Source organism: Akebia trifoliata, unplaced genomic scaffold, assembly GCF_017979445.1.
Source record: "Akebia trifoliata isolate Shusen 1 unplaced genomic scaffold, ASM1797944v1 Contig01351_ERROPOS1984962, whole genome shotgun sequence".
NCBI classification, from domain to species: Eukaryota; Viridiplantae; Streptophyta; class Magnoliopsida; order Ranunculales; family Lardizabalaceae; genus Akebia; species Akebia trifoliata.
In genome coordinates, this window is record NW_028237681.1 from 18,140 (window position 1) to 39,890 (window position 21,751).

The 21,751-nt window shown below is 38.2% G+C and overlaps 1 protein-coding gene across 4 annotated transcripts in view; it reads right to left on the bottom strand.

Annotated features, from left to right (window-relative positions):
* LOC147380502 (WD-40 repeat family protein / beige-like protein) overlaps positions 1-21,751 on the bottom strand; it is a 53,032-nt gene that overhangs the window by 16,136 nt on the left and 15,145 nt on the right. The window contains exons 7-11 of one of the 4 annotated variants that reach the window (XM_086431623.1): positions 20,994-21,107; positions 20,266-20,342; positions 19,873-19,954; positions 17,990-18,322; positions 1,183-1,805 (exon numbers count right to left, since the gene is read on the bottom strand). In XM_086431623.1, the coding sequence (XP_086287749.1) occupies positions 1,183-1,805; positions 17,990-18,322; positions 19,873-19,954; positions 20,266-20,342; positions 20,994-21,107 (1,229 nt within the window). The remainder of the gene's footprint in view (positions 1-1,182; positions 1,806-17,989; positions 18,323-19,872; positions 19,955-20,265; positions 20,343-20,993; positions 21,108-21,751) is intronic. The other 3 variants (XM_086431626.1, XM_086431625.1, XM_086431624.1) reach the window with 3 other exon arrangements.

Sequence of the window (21,751 nt, forward strand, 5' to 3'; positions counted from 1 at the left end):
GGATTTGAGAATTATTTACAAATACATGCAATGATTTTATCTATAACAACTGCGGAAATAGGCTAATGAGGTTAAATGTTTATAGAGTGTTTACATCCAACGGCAGGTAAAGCTTCACTACAATATGTAATGCTTCAAATGCAATGTCATATTTGGTAAAATATTAAGTATTTTTTTTTTTATAGGTAAAAGAAATATATTACTAAAAACAGAGGTGGAGATGACCAACCACAGTTACAAAGGGAGCCAAAAGACCCAAAAAAACTTACAGGGAACACAAGGAGTCACACTTAAATGCAAACTCCTCAAAGAAAACCCCTTTAAAAGCTACATCCAACTCACATTGAAAAAATATAGAAAGCCTAAAACCATCAACAATAACTCGTGCATAGAACTCTCCACCCCCAAGAAGATCCTCCAATTTTAAGCACTTTATTAGCTAAGAGTGAAGGACACATGCAACACTTTTAGAAGCTATATTATTTATCTGCCTGAATTCACTCCCAATTAATGGAATCCACGTTTTGAAGGGATAAAAACTAAATTTAACTATTGTTCGGGCATTAACCCCAAGGGGTGTCCTAGTGGCAAATCGAGCCTAGATAAGCTCCTCGGGATGGGAAGGGAAGGTCAAGCATTCAAAACCCCACGAAGCAATAAATTCCTTGGGGGGTTGACCCTCGACTCGACTAGTTGCACGTAGGACTTTCCGAGGGAGCGGTGCACGTGACCATGGGATTAGTCTACCCGAAGAGTGGGGATACCCACAAGAAGCAAAAAAAAAAAAAACTATTGTTCAGGCATTAGTGAGTTAGTGACAGACGAGATCAATGAGCAAGCCCAGCCGAAGTCAAGGATTAATATCAAAAGTCAACATTAATAAATCACAATTTTTTCATTCCCAGACAGGTATTTTAAGTATACTGGGAAATGAAAATTGGAATATGGTAAATGGTGCTGATCAGAAGGCTACTAAGACACCTTGTATTTATGTCAATTAATTACAATATGGAGACTCTTGGGGTATTTTTATTGATTTTCAGTACTTTAAATAACTTGGACCTTGGGTGGCATTGGATGGAAACCTTGCTCGATCTTACTTCCAAAGGGCACTATAAGAAGAAATGGAGAGCCTCCCAAAGAAAAATAAATAAATAAATTCTGGTTTACCTCATTTCTTACCTCCAAAGCAATGCCGATCGTGGTTTCCTTGTTGACAATCGAGTATCACTATATAATGCCACTGTGTTGCTTGTTTGCCAATGTAATTCTTCTGATATGTCATCCTTGACGCTTACACTCCTCGTAAACATACTGTCTTCACCATTATCATCCTCCCTCATTGAAACAAGTACCATACGGAGCATACATAAGAAAGGTTGGTCACTATCTAATAATTGGTAGAGTGCCGCCATTCCTCCCATTCCAGTACCAGAACCTCCTCCAATTCCAAGACCACCACCAAGTCCACACTCATCTAACAACAATGCCTGGAGCATAGTAACTGATTTTTTTACCAAAGGAAGTTCGATCCAATTTCCAGTAGTATCCTTTTCAAGGGAAGACTTCCAAGACTCCCAACCTCTACCGCCACCACCAAAGACACTAGTTTTTGACGAAAGGCCTACTCCATACCACATCCGACTCCTGTACTTCCAACCCTCTGCTAAGTCTAAAGCACAGCTACCATATGAAACAAAAGCACACCGAACAGAATCATAAGGCTCTGCTGCGGCTGCAGCGGTAAGACGTTCCATCACTGCTGCAGAAATTTGGCCCTTCGCATCGGCCATAGAAGCAAGAACCTGATTGAAAGATAAATAGTAGAAAGTGCAATAAGGAAAAAGATCAAATATAAATGGGGAACTGGTAAATCAGAATAAACAACTTAGCTTAATAATATCTAACTTGAATTTAGGACCAAAAAAAAAAATTAAATAATCCATTTCATGACCCAAAGCAATGATACTCTTGAAAGCAAAGATATATCTCAACATGAAGATGATTAGAAGTAGATGAAGACAACCAACAATTATCTGAAAATGTTCAGAGCATCAAAGTAAAAGACAAGGATTTACCAATAACTGCTATTTTTCATTACTAAAATAGTATAAATTAATTCTGTCAGTAGGGCTTTTTAGTATTGCACTGCAAATAAAAATCCCGAACAGAAACACCAAAAACTGGTATTAAAATTTCCCAAATGAATTAACTAGGTGGAATTATGAGACCCATCCTTACCGTTCCACAAGAAATCATGAAACAAAGTACCCCATTGCATTTTGCTCCTAGAAATGATAAATAAGGAGAGAAGTAAAGAGAGATGCTGGTTAGGGTACTTTGATTAAGGTCATTTTCCCACCTTTGGGTGAAATCCTAAAAACCTAAGTGCTTACCCACTTTTCAATTATTGGATCTCAAATGATTTACTCCTATAAGCATTCCTAATAGGCTTCACTAACTAACCAGAAACACCAGACTTCACAACCCAAGGCAGAACCAAGAAAATCACGATTGGAAGATGGCCCAACCCCAAAAGCCTTGCTCTTAGAGAGATTAGTTGCTAAACCACAAACAAAAAAACCCTCCTATGAGGAATCCTATCTAATAGCCATTCAAGAAACCAGCTTATCATCTATGAACTCGAGGTGGAACACCATTGGACCTCCTACATTGGCCACAAACCAAGTCAAATTACAATTCTGTTCAAAATCCATTTTACCTAAAGCCTCGACTACAATATCATAAGGAACGGGGACACAATCATAGTTGCTAAAGCTTTAGGCAGACTGGACTGTTATCGAGGGCAGTGGCGAATGGTGTTCTTTTCGGCTTCTCAGTGGGGCAAAACGACCCAATGAAATACATTTATAGTTTGCGGACTATATGTTGCTGTTTTTGGATTCTTCTTCAGAGCGACTTAGATATTTGAGTGGGGTATTGGGTTGTTTCAAAGCAGTGTCTGGCCTTTCTGTCAATCTAAATAAAAGCAACGTATATGTAGTTGGTGATATTCCTAGTGCGGAATTGTTGACTACTTCAATTGGTTGTCTAATAGGCTCCTTCACGTCATCCTACCTAGGTCTGTCATTGTGGAAAGCATACAATAATCGAGCTATTTGGGACCCAGTTATCGAACGGGTGGGAAGGAAGCTATGCACGTGGAAAGCTATGTACCTTTCTAAGTGGCGTAGAATGACTTAAATTAAGAGTAGTTAGGCAATTATCCTGGTATATTTCATTTCTCTGTTTTCAATTCCTCGTAGTATGAAAGTAAGGCTTGATGAGCTGTTCCGAGACTTTCTTTGGCATAATAAGGAGGGTAAGAACTTCCATCCGGTTGGATGGAACCGGATTTGTTCACGGAAGCAAGGTGGCCTCAGATTTAAAAGATTGAGAAAGATGAATATGGGCCTTCTAGTGAAGTGGCTTTGGAGGTCTAGGTATGAGGAAACTAGCATGTGGGGAAGTGCTACCTTGAGAATTTTGGGGTAAACGGAAAGGGTTGGGAAAGTGGGAAAGCTCGAGGGTCTTATGGTTGTGGGTTTGAAAAGGATTGGTTAAAGACCTTGTATTGTTTTGAAAGAAAGTGCACTTCAAAGTTGGTAAAGATAACAAGATACATTTTTGGGAAGTTTGTTAGTGTGTGGACTTGCCTTTGAGGGAATTTCCATCTTGGTTTATTTATCTCATAAAAAAGGGTATCCTATTTCTTCTTTCTTGGTTCGGGAGGGTTCATCGGTATCATGGGATTTTGGATTTAGGAGGTCTTTCAATGACTGGGAGATGGACAATGTTGGGAACTTGATCAGCCTCATGGAGAGGGGAACCAATTGGGGAGATGGTGGGGAACTGCAGGACTTGGGCTGGGATGTGGGATGGAGTCTTCTCAGTTGCTTCCTTCTATAGCCTACTCGTTTCTTCTCCTACCATTTTTTTTTCCGACAACAACTATTTGGGACATAAAAGTTCCATCTAAGGTTCTATTCTTCATTTGGTCAATGGTGCTAAGCAAGATTGTTATTTTGGATCAAATTATTACAAGGGGCTATTCCATGCCATCTTTTTGTAGCTTATGCAAAAAGAACGAGGAATCTGCCGATCACATTCGTATTCATTGCCCAGTAGTTCCATTTGATCGCATTTTTTATCCTTATTCAGAGTAGTTGGGTGTTTTCCCTTCTCTATTAGTTCCTTGCTCCATTCATGGTTGTATTGTGGGTTCTCCTTTAAGACTACAAAAAGGTTTCTCTGAAGTATTACTGATGTGTCCCATATCAATTACTTTGTTCATTGTGTGTTACTAGAAGGAGAGAAACAACCACATTTTCAAGAATAAGCAGCACTCGGTGAAAGGCATAATCATTTCAATATTGGTTCTTTTATTATTTTATTTTTTGGGGCCAGAATTCGTTAAGGAGTTAGAAGGGGTGTTTTTAGAGGCTTCCTTAGTGAGGTGGGGGAGGGTTCGTAATATTTCAATGCCGTAGAGGGTTTTCTTTCTGTTGTTTGTTTTAGGGTTGGTTTCCTCGACCACCATTTTTCTCATTTTAAGAAAAATTTACTTATAAAAAAAATACTTTATAGTCTCCTCATTTAAGAAAGTGTTTTACATAGTAAGGCAACATTCCCATGAAGAATAGAATTACTTTAGCAGTTGGACTCTCAAATACTAATGCTAAAAATGTGTAGCAGAAAGTTGTTGATGATCATTTCCTCGAAGATTGTATTGACTTCCACACTTGTCAAAATACTCCCATTTCCAGGTCGAGCAAAATAGACATCTCAGGAAAAAAAAAACAGGTGATTAAATTCCTGACTCGATGAAATAATCAAAAGAAATCAGATTTGATGGTATATTCGATCAATTGATAGAAGTTGAAAAGATGAATTAATTGGTAGACAACATACCAACATTTCAATCGTATTACACTAATCCATTCTTGTGGGCTTTTTTGGAATATCTTCTATCCAGGAGGTCTATACTTTTTATTACTCCCAAAGCCTTGTCCCAAAGATTTGAGTCGGCTAAACAAATCTTGTCCCTCCATTTAATTTTACCCAGAGCCAAGTCATATGTTATTCAAAGTGTGTTATATTTGTGTTCACAATCTCAATCAACGTATTTTGGGATCTTCCTCTCAATTTTTAGTACCTTCAACTTGCATATTCCTTATAATTATTGGGAATAATGTTTTTCTGTTTTTTATCTTCTATTATTTCTATTATTGTGTCAAGCTCTCATTATGAGATTGAAAATTATTCTCCAATTCTTCTTGGTATCAGAGCCTATAGGGAATCCATTGATTGTGTCTCTCCTTCGACTCCTAGATCCCTTGGAGCTACACAGTCGACACCTCCCTCTCTTCTACTATCTTCCCAACAACCCATATGATTCGTAAGGACCAAACCTAAGCAAGGAGTCTTTGTTGAAGGGTCTCCCCTTAGGGGGTTCTTCACTTTCTCTTTTACCCCAATCACACCATGCGATAGACTGCACTAGTGCAGTTCCTTGTTTGATTTGATCCATGTTGTTGGTTGGATTGTTCTGCAATTAAGGTATGTTGTTGTGAGGCTGTTGATGTGTGAGGTTGTTCTGTGGGGTTGCTGGGAGTATCACTGTAGATCAGCACATGTTGCCTGATTTGCTGGGTGCATCACTGCAGATTTACACAGGCGATGAAGTTTCTTATGTACTCTTGTGCCTCTTTGCTGCCCTACGATAAGGTTTAAAGCCCTTCGATAGTTTTCCTTTTTTTGGCTGGGCTATGATAGAGGTCCACCCCCACCTTCTCCTGTTATTGCTGATTTTTGGTGTGTGATCGAGGTTCACCACCCCATCTTCCTTTGTTATTGCTGTTTTTTTTTTTTTGGGGCCGTTCGCACATTGGTTTGAGGTTGCGAGAAAACTCCCTTCAAGCCAAAAATTTCCAAATTACAACCTTGCTCTTCAGACTCCTCTTGTTCTTTGTGCGATATGACATCGAATCAAGAGATCGAGGTATCTAATACTAGTCATGGGGCAAATTCCTTAACCCAACGTATTACCACTACCTTATTAGATGGTGGGAATTTTCAGTCTTGGTCTCGGTCAGTGAGACTCTATTTAGATAGTCGAGGTAAATCTGGATGGCATTTGGGCACCATTACTAAGCCACTCACCACCGATCACAAATTTGAACAATAGGGGATCGACAACTGCATGCTCGGAATGATTCGAGGATTTACGAGCTATATCACGACATTGCACAGGCTACTCAGAGTGTAGTTGATTATTTTGGTTTTCTTCAATCTCGTTGAGAGGAGCTCTCTCATTACGAGTCTATGGCTGAATTGTCTACAGAGGCAGCCGGGTATGTAGTTAAGAAGATTTCTTGGCATCAAGCATACCAATTTCTCATGGGCCTATGATATGAGTTTGAGGAACTACGGACCCAAATCCTAAACCCCTCATTTGCCTTCCTTATTTGAAGCATTTGCGACGATTGATAGTAATGAGCGTCGTCGTCGTGTAGTATTATCTCAGACTCAGGCCTCTGGCATTCTTTCTGCTCCAACTACAAATCAAATGGTTCTAGCAGTTAATTCAGGTTTCTCTAACTCTCGTGCCTAGGGATCTGGAAGTCGTGGACGTGGAGGCGAGGCCGTGAACTTGTTAAAGGAAGTGGTCTTACTTGCAATCATTGTGGGAAGACTGGCCATAAGAAGGTCCGATGTTTTCAGCTCTATCCCCATCTACTGTGATCTCCTGCCACTCCTACTTTGGAGCATTTTGCTCCTCATGTTGCCACTGTGGAGTCATCACCAATTGATCTTCCGTCTTCTCTGAGCATTATTGATTTGCAACAATTTCAGACTCAGATTGCCACTATTGTACGGGATCAGATCCATGGTCATACTCACTTATCTTAAACTGTGGCCTTAGTTACCACGCCCCCAGATACATCTTCTTCATTTCATGTCACACAATCTGGCTTTGCTCCTCTGACTTGGGTAATTGATTTTGGTGCATCTGATCACATAACCGACGAGTCTAGTCATTTTACTTCTTCTAATTTTCCTTCTACTCATAAGGTGGTCCGCCTTGCTGATAGGTCCATTACCCCTATCCACAAAAAGGGTATCATCCCCTTATCCTCTAGTTTTTCTCTTGAATCTATTCTTCATGTTCCTAACCTATTTCTTAACCTTTTGTCTATGAGTAATATTATTAAATCTCTAAATTGCTCCGTAACATTTTTTCCTACTCACTATATTTTTCAAGACCCAACTTCGAAGAGGATTTTGACAAAGGGTATGAAGAAGAATTATAGAATAGTAATTCTCAAGTCTCAAAACTGAGAACTTGATCTATATATATATATATATATATATATATATATATATATATATATATATATATATATATATATATTTGTGTAACCTAAAAAGTGAATAAACATAAATGTCCTTACAGAATTAACATAAGCAACTACTAAAGAAACTACTACAAAAAAATTATAGTATTTCCAATACTCCCCCTCAAGCTGATGCAAATATATTAACTAAGCCCAGCTTGATAAGATGAGAGTTAGTGACAGAAGGACCAACAGGCTTCGTAAGCATATCAGCAAGTTGTTCTGAAGAAGATACAAAGGCTGTCTGTAGAGCACCAAAACGAACTTTCTCCCAAAGAAAGTGAACATCAACATCTATATGCTTGGTTCTCTCATGAAGGACTGAGTCAGAAGCAAGCATGATGGCAGACTTGTTATCGCAAAACAAAGTAGAAAGGCTAGAGACCGGAAAACCTAACTCCATAAGTAAAGATCTAATCCAAGTAAGCTCGCAAGTGCCAAGGGCCATAGCACGATACTCAGCTTCAGCAGAAGAGCGGAAAACCACACCTTGTTTCTTACTTTTCCATGAGATCAAGTTACTACCATGAAAAGTACATAACCCAGAGGTAGATCTCCTATCGGTTAGAGAACCAACGTAATCGGCATCAGTGAAACAAGACAAATGTGGTTGAGTAGTGGAGGAGTAGAAGAGTCCAAGGTCAGGACGAAACTTCAAGTAGCGAAGAATACGATAAACTGCATCAAGATGAGAAGTGCGTGGGACATGCATGAACTGACTGACCACACTAACCGCAAAGGTCAAATCTGGTCTTGTGTTAGTCAAATAAATCAGGCGGCCTACAAGTCTTTGATAAGAAGAAGGATCAGATAATAAATTACCAGCTTTGGCATGAAGACGATGATTCTGATCCATAGGGGAAGAGGCAGGACGACAACTAAGCATACCAGTGTCCTGAAGGAGATCAAATGTGTATTTGCGCTGAGATAGCGAAATACCACGGCGAGAGCGGGCCACTTATATCCCTAAGAAGTATTTGAGGGAACCTAAATCCTTAACCTCAAACACACGACCTAATAACATCTTAACCCTATCAATCCATTGTGCATCATCTCCAGTTACTATAATATCATCCACATTGACCAATACAATAGTACAACGGCCATCCACTCCTTGACGAACAAAACAGGTATGATCTGAGTGGCATCTAGAGAACTCCATAGATAAAATGACCTCAGAAAAACGTTGAGACCATAAAGGGATTTGAGGAGGCGACAAACTTTCCCAGAATACTCCCCCTGAAGACGAAACCCGGAAGGGGGATCCATATAGATAACCTCAGTCAGATCCCCATTCAGAAAGGCATTCTTCACATCCAACTGGTGAAGAGGCCAGGAATGACAAGCAGCTAAAGATATGAGGAGGCGGACTATAGAGAGTTTAGCTACAGGAGCAAATGTATCACCAAAATCCTTTCCTGGAGTCTACGTAAATCCCTTAGCAACTAAGCGGGCCTTGTATCGATCAACAGTGCCATCTGCGAGATAGTTGACAGTGAAAACCCATTTACAGCCAACAGCCCGTTCCCCAGAAGGAAGAGGAACAAGTTCCCAGGTGTGATTTTTCTACAAAGTATCCATCTCAGCCGTCATGGCTCCAGTCCACTTAGGATCACGTAAAGCCTCTGATACAGATCGGGGAACTCCAATAGAATCAGTAGCAGCAATGTAGGCTTGATAAGAAGAAGAAAGTCCTTGATAGGAAACAAACTGGGCAATAGGATGATCAGTAACACACCCTCGCTTACCTTTGCGAAGTGCAATAGGTAAGTGAGAGTCAGAAATAGAAGGAATAGGTGTAAAAGTAGAAGAAGGTATACCTGAGTCCAATGAGGAGGTTGGCAAGTCCGGAGAAGGTGAGGACGACGAGAATAGACCTGAAAAGGCGGAAAAAAAGATGAATCCTGCAAAGAAGATGAAGGTGGAGAAAAAATTGGAGAGAGTAGCACTACAGAAGAAGAATCCTGCAAAGACGATGTAGTACGAAAAAAAGGAACATTTAAAAAAAAAGTAACATCTAAAGAGAAAATTACCGATGAGAAAGAGGATCATAACAGCGATAACCCTTTGACATAGATGAGTAACCCAAGAAAACACAACGAATGGCTTTGTCATCTAATTTAATACGATGAGGAGTCCTGTCTTGAACAAAACAAGTACATCCAAAAACTCTGGGTGTAATGGGGAAGAGAGTGCTATCAGATCAAAGAACACGAAGAGGCACTTGTCCCCCTAAGGTGTGACTCGGAACGTGGTTAAGGAGAAAGGCCGCACTGAGGACTGCCATATTCCAATATAACTTGGGAACATGCATACCTCGAAGAAGACAACGAACAGTGTTCATGAGGTGACGATTCTTGCGTTCTGCCACCCCATTCTGTTCAGGAGTGTAGGGACAAGTCAACTGATGAAGTATACCATGCTCATGAAAGTGAGATCGAACCCCATCAAAAATGTCTTCCCCACCATTATCAGACCTAAGAGATTTAACTGTGATGTTGTATTGGGTCTGAATAATTTTAAGAAAATTAACAAAAATGTGAAACACTTCAGAACGAGAACGCATCAAATAAACCCAAGTACAACGAGAATAGTCATCAATAAATGTAACATAATATCTATGACCATTAAAAGCAGTAACTGGGGAAGGTCCCCACACATCAGAATGAACTAAATCAAACATTTTATTAAATCGATGCATGCGAGGAATATAAGAGGTGCGTGTATGTTTAAAAAGCTCACACAGAGCCCTGAAACTTATGTCCACTACAAGATGTTTTTAAAGTAGAAAATAAAGAACATAAATGCTGAAAATTAGCATGTCCTAAGCGAACATGCCATAAATCTAAAGTCTGAGAAGAAAAAATATGATTCCCGGAGAGTGGAAGCACGGATGCCGAAGCCGCAGTAGGTTGAGATCCAAACAAGTATAGCCCATCTCTCTCATATCCCTTGCCAAAAATCTTCCTCGAAGTCAGGTCCTGAAAAATACAATGAGTAGGAAAAAAGGTTACGGAGCAGTTTAGAGATTTGGTAATACTACTCACAGATAAAAGGTCAAGAGATAGATTAGTAACGTGAAACACAGAGTTAAGAGAAAACACAGAAGATAAGGGGATGGTACACTTACTGTGGATAGAAGTAAGTGACCCATCAGCAAGGCGAACCTCTTTATGGGTAACAGGAAAAATAGAAGAAGTAAAATGGTTAGACTCACCGGTCATATGATCAAAGGCACCAGAATCAATTACCCAAGTCAAAGGAGTAAAGCCAGACTGAGTAACATGGAATGCAGAAGATGTACCTGGGGGCATAGTAACTGATGGTGCAATTGAGGATGAGTGAGTATGAGCATGAATCTGATCTCGTACAATAGCAGCAATTTGAGTCTGAAGTTGTTGTCACTAGTGTCAAGGGAGGCAGGCATATCAGTAGAAGGAACTGATGACAACTTTACAGTAGCAGCACGAGGAGAAGGTTGTCCCAAAGAAGGGGTGGTAGAGGATCGCAACAGATGGGGATAGAGCTGAAAGCAAAGAGACTTCTCATGTCCAATCTTCCCACAATGACTGCAAGTAATACCATTCCCTTTACCACCTCCATGACCTCGACTCCTAGATCCCTAAGTGCGAGAGTCAAAGAAACCCGAATTGACTGTTAAAGCCATCTGATACGTAACTGGAGCAGAGAGATGCCAGGGGTTGGAGTCTGAGAGGGAACGACACGGTGACGACGCTCATCACTATCAATGGTCACAAATATCTCAAATAATGAAGGTAAAGGAGTGGTGTTAATGATCTGGGTCCGAAGTGCCTCATACTCAGGACGTAAACCCATAAGAAACTGATATGTCTGATGTCGAGCAATCCTTGTAACCACATACTTAGTTGCCTCTGCAGACAGTTCGGCCATAGACTCATAGTGAGAAAGCTCCTCCCAACGAGACTGGAGGAATCCAAAATAATCAGCGACGCTCTGAGTCCCTTAGTTAGCTTGGGCAATGTCTCGATAAAGTTCATAAATCCTCGAGTCGTTCCTAGCATGCGCGTATGTTTGAGTGAGAGTTGTCCATAAAAAGGAGACAGTCTCATGATACATGAACATGGTATAGATGCGTTGCTCCATGGAGTTAAAAAGCCATCCAAGAATGGTACAATTATCGACCTCCCATTGCTCAATTTTGGGATCAATAAGGGGTGATTTATTAATGATGCCTGAAAGCCATCCAGATTTCCCTCTACTTCCCAAATAGAGCCGAACAGATCAAGCCCATGATTGAAAATTTTGACCATCTAATAAGGCATTGGAGATTCGTTGTGCTGAGAAATTTGCTCCAAGAACAGTGTTGGAGTCTTTGGTCTTTTGATACGATGCCATTCTCAATCAAAGAAAAAAAAATCACCAAGCAACAAGTGTTGCAGTCGCAAGTCAAACGAACCACAAAAAAAATCAGCCTAACTGCTGCCGCAAGTCTCAAAGAATGATCCTAGGTGCTATCATAGGGTTGTAACAAAGTAGAGAATGACAGCAACACAAATCTGATTGCTACTGTCGTGGAACTGCACGTAGTCTTCAAAGACAAAATTTTCCCAAACAGCATTCGCAGCAAAAAACTGCAAAAAAAATAATTATTATAAAATTACACAGCAGCAACTAGGCTGGGCGGCAAAAATATTGGGCTATTGTCTTCACCGAGTTTTCAAATCATCACGGAATCGAGTGAAACCACTTCCAATGTGTAGAGAATTTTCATATGGACCAGATCCATCAAGAAAACCTTTGCGAAAACCCCCCACGAAATCAGACGAACAAAACTTCGAGAATCTGATTTTTTTTTTAATTTTTCTAAAAAACCTTCACAAATTCGATCAAGAACTCATCTAAAATTCTGGCAAAAAATACCAAAAAACACTATAAATCATTGCGATTCAAACCATGAAATTTTCGTCCAAACCCTGATGATGTCAGCAGATGACGTCAGCAACTTCTGTGTTCTTCGATGGAAACGTGAAAAACAAATAAATCGGATTCCTTGGCTCTGATACCAAGAAGAATTATAGAATAGTAATTCTCAAGTCCTCAAAACTGAGAGCTTGATCTATATATATATATATATATATATATATATGTGTAACCTAAAAAGTGAATAGACATAAATGTCCTTACAGAATTAACATAAGCAACTACTAAAGAAACTACTACAAAAAACTACAGTATTTCCTATATATGAAAAGGATGGGTTGTATTAGTTTGGATCTCAACCAACTGTTTTTCCGACTTCTGTGCTTCCACTCTCTGGGAGCCATATTTTTTCTACGCAAACTTTAGATTTATGGCATGCTCACTTAGGACATGCCAATTTTCAGCACTTATGTTCTTTATTTCCTGCTTTAAAAACTTCTTATAGTGAACACAAGTTTCAGTGCTCTGTGTGTGAGCTTTCTAAACACACGCACGTATATTCCTCACATGCATCGAGTTAATGCAATATTTGATTTACTTCATTCTGATGTGTGGGGGCCTTCCCATGTTACTGCTTTTAATGGTCATAGATATTATGTTACATTTATTGACGACTATTCTTGTTGTACTTGGGTTTATTTGATGCATTTTTGTTCTGAGGTGCTTCCTATTTTTGTTAATTTTCTCAAAATAATTCAAACTCAGTACAACGTCACTGCTAAGTCTCTAAGGTATGCAACGTCACTGTTATTTCTGATGGGATTCGATCTCATCTTCATAAGCATGGTATGCTTCTTCAGTTGACTTGTCCCTATACTCGTAAACATAATGAGGTGGCAGAACGCATGAATTCCACCTAATAAACATTGCCCGTTGTCTTCTTCGAAGGATGCATGTTCCCAAGTTATAATAGAATATGACATTCCTCACTACGGATTTTCTCCTTAACAGCGTTCCAAGTCGCACCTTAGGGAAACATGTGCCTCTTCCTGTTCTTCGACCTGATAGCACTCTCTTCCCTCTCTTCCCCATTACTCTTGAAGTCTTTGGGTGCACTTATTCTATTCAGGATAGGACCCCTCATCGCACCAAATTAGATGACAAAGCCATTCAGTAAGTTTTCTTGGGTTGTTCGTCTATGTCAAAAGGGTATCGTTGTTATGGTCTTATTACTCATTGTGTAATTCATTCTTTGGATGTCACATTTTTTTAAAATGTTCCCTACTTTTGTACTACATCTTCTTTGCAGGATTCTTTTCCTTTACAGGATCCCTTTCATATAGTGTTGCCATCTTCAATTTTCTCTTCATCTTCGCCGACACTTAAGGTTTACTCTCGTCGTCCTCCCCCGTCTCCAACCTTGCCAACCTCCTCTTTGGACTCAAGTATACCCTCTTCTACTCTCACTCATATTCTTTTTATTTCTGACTCTCATTTGCCTATTGCGCTTCGCAAAGGTAAGCGGGAGTGTGTTATTGATCATCTGATTGCCCAGTTTGTTTCCTATCAAGGACTCTCTCCCTCTTATCAAGCCTACCTTATCACCATTGACTCTATTCGATTTCTTCTGTCTGTATCAGAAGTGTTGCGAGATCCTAAGTAGACTGCAGCCATGACTGCTGAGATGGATGCTTTGCAGAAAAATCACACATAGGAACTTGTTCCCCTCCCTTCTAGGGAGCGAACTATTGGTTGTAAATGGGTTTTCAATGTTAAATATATCTTGGATGGCACTGTTGATCGGGAAAAGACACGCCTCGTTGTTAAGGGATTTACGTAAACTCTAGGCAAAGATTTTGGTACTACATTTGTTCCTGTAGCCATACTCTCCATTATTCGCCTTCTAATTTCTTTAATTGCATGTCACTCGTGGCCCCTTCACCAACTCGATGTAAAGAATGCATTTCTGAATGGCGATCTGACTAAAGTTATTTATATGAACCCCCTCCTGGGTTTTTTCATCTTCAGGGCGAGTATTCAAGGAAGGTCTGTCATCTTTTCAAATCTTTGTATGATATGAAACAGTCCTAAGCCTGGTTTCAGCATTTCTCTAAAGTTATTTTATCTATGGAGTTTTCCATCCAGATGTAACTCAAATCATACTTGCTTTATTAGCCGAGTAGTAGATGGTCGTTGCACCATTGTTTTGGTTTATGTGGATGATATTATTGTGACTAAAGATGATGCACAATGAATTGACAGAGTAAAGAGATTATTGGGTCGTACTATTAAGGTTAAAGGCTTAGGTCCCCTTAAGTACTTCTTGGGGATAGAAGTGGCCTGTTGACACCGTGGTATTTCTCTATCTCAACACAAATATACTTTGGATCTTCTTCAGGACACTGGGATGCTTGGTTGTCGTCCTTCCTCCTCCCCTATGGATTAAAATCATCGTCTTCATGCCGAATCTGGTGATTTTTTATCTGATCATTCTTCTTATCAGAGACTCGTAGGCCATCTGATTTATCTGGCCAATACTAGACCGAATTTGACCTTTACAGTTAGTGTAGTCAGTTAATTCATGCATGCTTCGTGCTCCTCTCATTTTGATGTCATTTATCATATTCTTCACTACTTGAAGTCTCGTCCCGATCTTGGGATTTTCTACTCATCTAGTGCTTAGCCACAATTATCATGTTTCACTAATGTTGATTATGTCAGTTCTCTTACAGATAGGAGATCTACCTCTGATTTCTGTACTTTCCATGTTAGTTACTTGATCTCATGGAAAAGTAAGAAACAGGGTGTAATTTTCCGTTCTTCTACTAAAGTTGAGTATCGAGGGCTATGGCCCTTGGCAATTGTGAGCTTATTTGGCTTTAGATCTTTACTGACGGAACTGGGGTTTCCTATCTCTGGCTCTTCCATTTTATTTTGTGATAACAAATCTACCATCATGTTTGCCTCTAACTTAGTCCTTCATGAAAGGACCAAGCATATATAGTGGTTGATATTCACCTTCTCAGGGAGAAAGTTCGAATGGGTGTTCTTCAGACAGTCTTTGTAACTTCTTCAGATCAGTTTGCCGAAATGCTTACGAAGTCTGTTGATCCTTTTGTCACTGAATCTCATTTTGTCATGCAGGGCTTAGTTGATATATTTGCCCTAGCTTGAAAGGGAGTATTAGGAATAATGTTTATGTTCAATGTTTTTCTGTTTTTTATCTTCTATTACTTCTATGTAAGGGCGTTTACGTCTATTCACTCTTTTATTAATATATATATCTGGCAAGCTCTCATTATGAGATTGACAATTATTCTTCAATTCTTCTATAATTAGGGTTGTAATCAATATTTGTTGGATGTACCCCAACCATCTAAATCAATTTTCTCTTATTTTATCGCCTATTGAAGCTATTCCTATATCTTGTCAAATGCGTTCATTTTTTATTTTACCTTTCCTAGTCTATCCACTCAACATTTGCATCTTTTATGTGCTCAATATATTAAACATGATGATTCTTGACCAACCAACATCCAGCTCCATAAAGCACAACTAGTCCCACTATCATCACATAAAAATCTCCTTTAAATTTAATTGGTATGCATCAGTCACATAGCACACCAGAGAGACACTCTGTGAGAAGCATAACTTTCCGCTCAGGCATCCAATAAAAGAAGTCATTATAGGCATTAGAAAGCTCACTTCAAGATACACAATAACTACATCATGACTTTCCTCAAAATTTTGATGTTCTAGGTATCAAAACCGAGCAATAAAATTGGAGTGACTAGATTTAGAAATAGTTTACCATTTTGTTAAAATATGATTATTTTAGCTTAGACAAATGGTTGAGATTTGTTATTTAGTCTTTAAGTGAGGCTTTCAAGGTTATTTTCTTATAAATAGATTTATGAGAACATTGTAAAAGGAGACTTGGGTTATTTAATGAATATGCCTTTAGAGTTTTGTTTACTACTTTGTGAACTTCAGAGATTGTTTGGATTAGGGCCCACAGGAGGTTTTTCCAATATTTCCCTCAAAAGAAATCTTGCAGTCAACGGTTATCAAAGTTTTCTCTCACTTGGCCTACTATTCTTCAAGCTGGCTACATCATTAACATAACCAAGATAGCTTAATGCAAATCAATTATGCACAGCTAGACATCCAAGTACATAAGGATTCTATTGCTCAAATAATGTATCCCGTGAAAACCAACACAAGCATTTGTTGATCTTAACCATAGTTCCCTCTGAATCATGTCAATGACATTGCTATTTCGAATCTCTTCAACAGTGTACCAAGTCATAAGCAGTAAAAGATCATGCACACATCATGGCATATGATTTGTGGAAAAACAATTTTTGCATCGTGCCCTTTCATGTCAACAAAATAACTAAATGCTTTCCCCCCACAAGTGTAGGAGCACTTCACAAAACAAGCAGATGATTGGGAAGGTGAAAATGCAAGCAACGAATGCTCAAAATTCACGAGCTCTTAATCTGATGGGGAAATTAGTTATTCAAAAGGAAATAACTTTGGATAATGCTTTGATAATAGTGACGATGATGATAAGGTATTAATTGAGCTACTGTTTTGAGATAAGCCATAGAACAAACATACTGAAAATGAGCATGTATGGGAGTCACACCAAAATTCACTAAAATACTCATATTAGCAAAAAAATAAAAAATAAAATTGTTGAGTGTATATCTTCCTCCACTTTTGATCTAGGACATCTACAATTCTAAGTAGTTTCATAATTCTATTAGAATTTGTTTCTATTTTCTAGTTCTATTAGGATTTCTATTTTTTAGTTACTTTAGTAGTACTATTCTTATTAGTTTCTAATTTATTTCAAATTAATTTTTATTATTTAGGCCATAATTAGAAGTGTCTAATTTGAGTTCTAATAGGATTAGAAAATTAGTATTATGTTATACATAGGTTAGGAATGTTAATTTTTAGTATTTTAGTAGGATTCTAAATTGTTATGATGGAGTTATCTATATAAGGAGCTCCAAATCCATCAATTAACAAGAAATAATCAATCAATTCAATTATATTTTCTCTCTTAATTACTTTTTAACTTTATGCTTTATTTTCTTTCAAGCTATTGCTTGTTTATCAATTGAATCTATTGATTCAAAATAATTTTGAGCGTTCAATTAAATCTATTGATTCACATACTTCTACTAAGTCAACTCTCGAGAGTATCATACCCCAGGTAAGCCCCATGACCCTCTTATATACATAGTTCTCCCCACTCTCCAACAGATCGGTCTTTTGGAGTAGTTGGTTGGTTAACATGGTATCAGAGCACTAGGTTCATATTGTTATTCAATTCTTTCCACCCTTATGGGTGAGGGGGAGTGTTACGTGTATATTTCGCTCCACTCTCAGGTGTGTTACACACCAATTATGCCCTGTGACAAATATATTATGAACAAAGGCATTATATTATGCCCTGTGACACCAGTTAAGCCCTCAACAGATTGGTCTTTTGGAGTAGTTGGTTGGTTAACAAATATATTATGAACAAAGGCATTATAATAAGCCATGAATGGATTTAAGATTTATAGCAAGTTAGCAACTATATGAAGGGAAAAACCAGAATAAAACGTAAAAATAACTCTAAATGTCCAAACGCAAGCCACAGTAAAATATATGCAGATAAAGGCTACACATACATCAAGAGAGAGTCCTCCAGAATCACTTGAAAGTGATTTGTGTGTGCCTGCGGCTTCCAAAGATTCTCCAGCATTTCTACTTAGCGAATTTAAGCGGCTACCACTGGGAGAATCAAATGAATTGGGAGAACCAAGACCATCAATCGAGTGTGAAGCAATAAATAGGTGGCTTTGCAATCGTAGATGATCTTCGACAAGCATTAGGATTACAATTGCATTTTCTGCCAAAGCCACAGAAAGCTGAGCAGCAATCTCTGCTTCAGCCTTGGCATCTTTCGGTGACAAACCCTCAGCAGCAACACCAGCAGCAGCTGCTGCAATGACTTGAGTCTGCTGTGAAAGAAAAGCTGGATTTAGCCATTATTGTAGTTCTTTTGGGTGCATATAACAGAAGGTACTGAATGTTCCTTTAGTTGACTAGAAACAAGAAAAGTAAAGCAGAGATCTATAACCACTCTAATAAAATATAATCATCAAAGCTTCGTCTCAAAAAAACAAGGGGGGGTGGCGGGGGAACCAAAAGACCCCACACCTATAACGAATCCTAACGTTACAGATTGACTCTCATCTAAAAATAAAATCTTCAAAGAAAACACCTTCAAAAACCGGGTTAGAGATAATAATCTAATAAAGTGAGTGTTCTCGACCCTCGAAAATCTGATCATTTCTCTCCGTCCAAATCCCCCAGGAAACAACGAAGGGGAAAATGGCCCACAGAATCCTTTTCGATGACATAAAATGAGAAATCTAAATAAAGCCACCCCTCAAACAGAGCATAAATAGAGGGTAGAAAACATGAAAAAATGTTGAAAATCGTAAGAAAATGAACTCAAATTTCACAAGAGATGGCGTAGTGAAGAAGAAGGTGATTCACGTATTCCCCATTAGATTTACACAGGGTGCAATGATTTTCAATGATAAAGTCCCATTGTGACTTCCTTCCTAAACTCAACAGTCTCATTTCAGATAAATTTGCTTTGCACTGATATAGAACTAGAAGAAGAAAATGCAGCCCGTAATGTCAAGTATGCAAAGACAAATTTATATAAAGAAACATAAAGACAATATCCCCAACTAATATTGCAAATTTCAAAACTAAATGAATGGCGAGAATGAAGTGATCATCCAAACAACTATGCCATCACCACACACTGTCAGGGGATTTCATAAATGTAAACTACCTATAGACATCCATTCAACACCAAAGAAACAGTGTAACAAAGTCCGACATCCAAGGAAATCTTCCATTTCACCATCGAGACTATTAATGCTTAGCATACCTCGATTCCATTTAATGATATATGCCTTTGATTGTGAAAAGCTCCATCTAGGTTTTAGAATGAAATTGTCACCATCTCAGCTTTTTTATTATTATTATTTTTTCAGATCCCCACTAACATAAAAGAAAGGGTCCCATATGAATATGCCAGCTTGCTAAGTCATGTACATGAACCGAAAGCAGGTCCAGGAGTAAGCGACTGTAACAAACTAGTTTTGTTTGAATTATTTTAGAGAGCAGGTGTAAGAGTAAGGCTGAAAATAAGATGGAAGGATGTAGTAAATAAAGATATGAAGACACATGCCTTGACTGAAGATATGGCCTAAGATTGAGTTCAATGGCAAACTAGAGCACATGTGGCTAACCTAATGTTTGGGATAAGGCATAGATACTGATGACAAGATAAGAATCCACATAACTAAAGAAATTTCGGTCAGTTAACATTAAGTTTAAAAATAAAAATAAAAAAAAATAATAATAATAATAGAGGAATCTACAAATACTAACATCAGGATATGGTAGTGAATCACGATTCCAAAGCAGACCAACCATATGCAATTGTGCCTAACTAACAAACATTAGAGCTTAAAGAGATGGAAGCTACCTGGACCTGCAGTTCTCTAGCAGCAAAGTCCAGCAAGCCACCCAAGAGCCTCCGCTTGAATACGGGCAATGATTCTTCACGTCTTCAATTATAAATAGAATTGCCAAAAATAAGGTAATATGAAGTATATTAACAGTGCTTATACATAGTAGATTTAATATGAAGTATTTGAAAAGAAAAAAAAAAATCTCTCTCAACATATAAGATAAACTGCAGGAGTGTGTCTGGTTGTTCAACGGGCCACGGTGTCCTACAGTTCAGTATTGGAGACCGATTACTGTTACATGGTTGTAACTATAAACCCTAATGAGTACCCCTTTTTTATGAAAATGGCCACATATATAATCCACACTTTCATGAGTTACAGCACATCCTAATTCCATTTAGAAGTACCTGATGCGTTGATCTCCAGTACTAGACCCACCAACCATAGACAGCCATTCTGCACAATGAATCGTAGCTTCAATATCCTGCGAACAAAAAAAAAGCAATGACCAAGCAAAGCAGTATGAATAAAATTGATAAATAGAAAATAAGAACTAGAATATTTGCAGGAGACACCAGTATTCAATAAACATGAAAAATAATTTTTAAGTATAGAATGGAGAAGGGGAGAACGGCTTTTATAGAAGTTTCAAGAATGCAAACAAGTCAAAAATGAAAAGGAATGCATCTTCTCTTAAGAGGATCACTTTCACCAGTAGTTCCAAGATTACCAAGAAATCAAACATAAAAAAAATGCATCTTCTTTAGGCCAACAGGACCCCAATTCTTTCACTAGTGTACCTAGTCGATGCAAACAAAACAATGCAAAAGATAGCTTAACCCAGTGATTTGCAAAAGCAGGTACCGAACATAGTCACCAAGTTGGGATTTTAAATAAGTTGGCAAGGGAAAAATTCAAAAACTTTGGTAAAATTGGAAAAAATCAGGGAAAAAAAAAGATCGGAAAGAAAATAGAACATGCAAGAACATAAGTTATACCAGGTAGCAAGTATTAAAATCCAAACAAGAATATATGAAGGGGGAAAATTTGAAAGCACTTTAAGACTTGTAGAATTGTTGACCAAAAAAAAGGAAAAAAAAAAAACTGTGAAGGCCTAAATAAACAGAAAGCCAACCTTCCATCCATCCTTTTGTCGCATTGAATGCTCTAACATGATAATCAAAAAGTTATGTATGAGATCTTCGATGTCTGCAAGGCTCGCACCATTTGTATATTTACGTGAAGCTTTCTGTAGGACCAAATAATTCAATTAGAAAATATAGCACAAGGATATAATGTGCGGATACAGAAATCATGGTATAAAAAGTGGTTGAAGTTTTGGCGAATTGAGCTATTGTTGATTTATGACATAGCAAATTGGAGTTCCTGTAATCTTTCAAGGGTTTCAATATTCATGAACAAAACATTAAAACAACAAGAAGCGTTTAAAAGTGTTTCTGTCAACATTTTTTTTAACATTTGCTTGCCTTTTTCGTGGGTTTGGGGGAGGAGGGGGGTGTTAACTGAGAAACAATTCATTAATGGATCTCAAATCAAAAACAAATTGCATATCTGGAAATCAAAATCTCTCCCTAGTTGCATATCTTGATCTTGTAATTCATAACAATATTATCCCCAGTATTTTTTTTAGATAAATAGACAATTTATTTTAATAGTAAAACAGGTGGTCGATGGACCAACACAGAAAGAGAGTATATAGAGCAGAGAAAATAGAAGAAAACAAAAATCAAAAGATGAAACTTGTAAAGAACAGCCTTTTATGGTGAAGTTGAAGTTTAGAGCTAACTGCACGCTTATAACAGAAAAGAACAGCTTTTCACTAATATAATTAAAAATTGTTTCACGAGGGAGATTTTATAAAAGTAAACATGA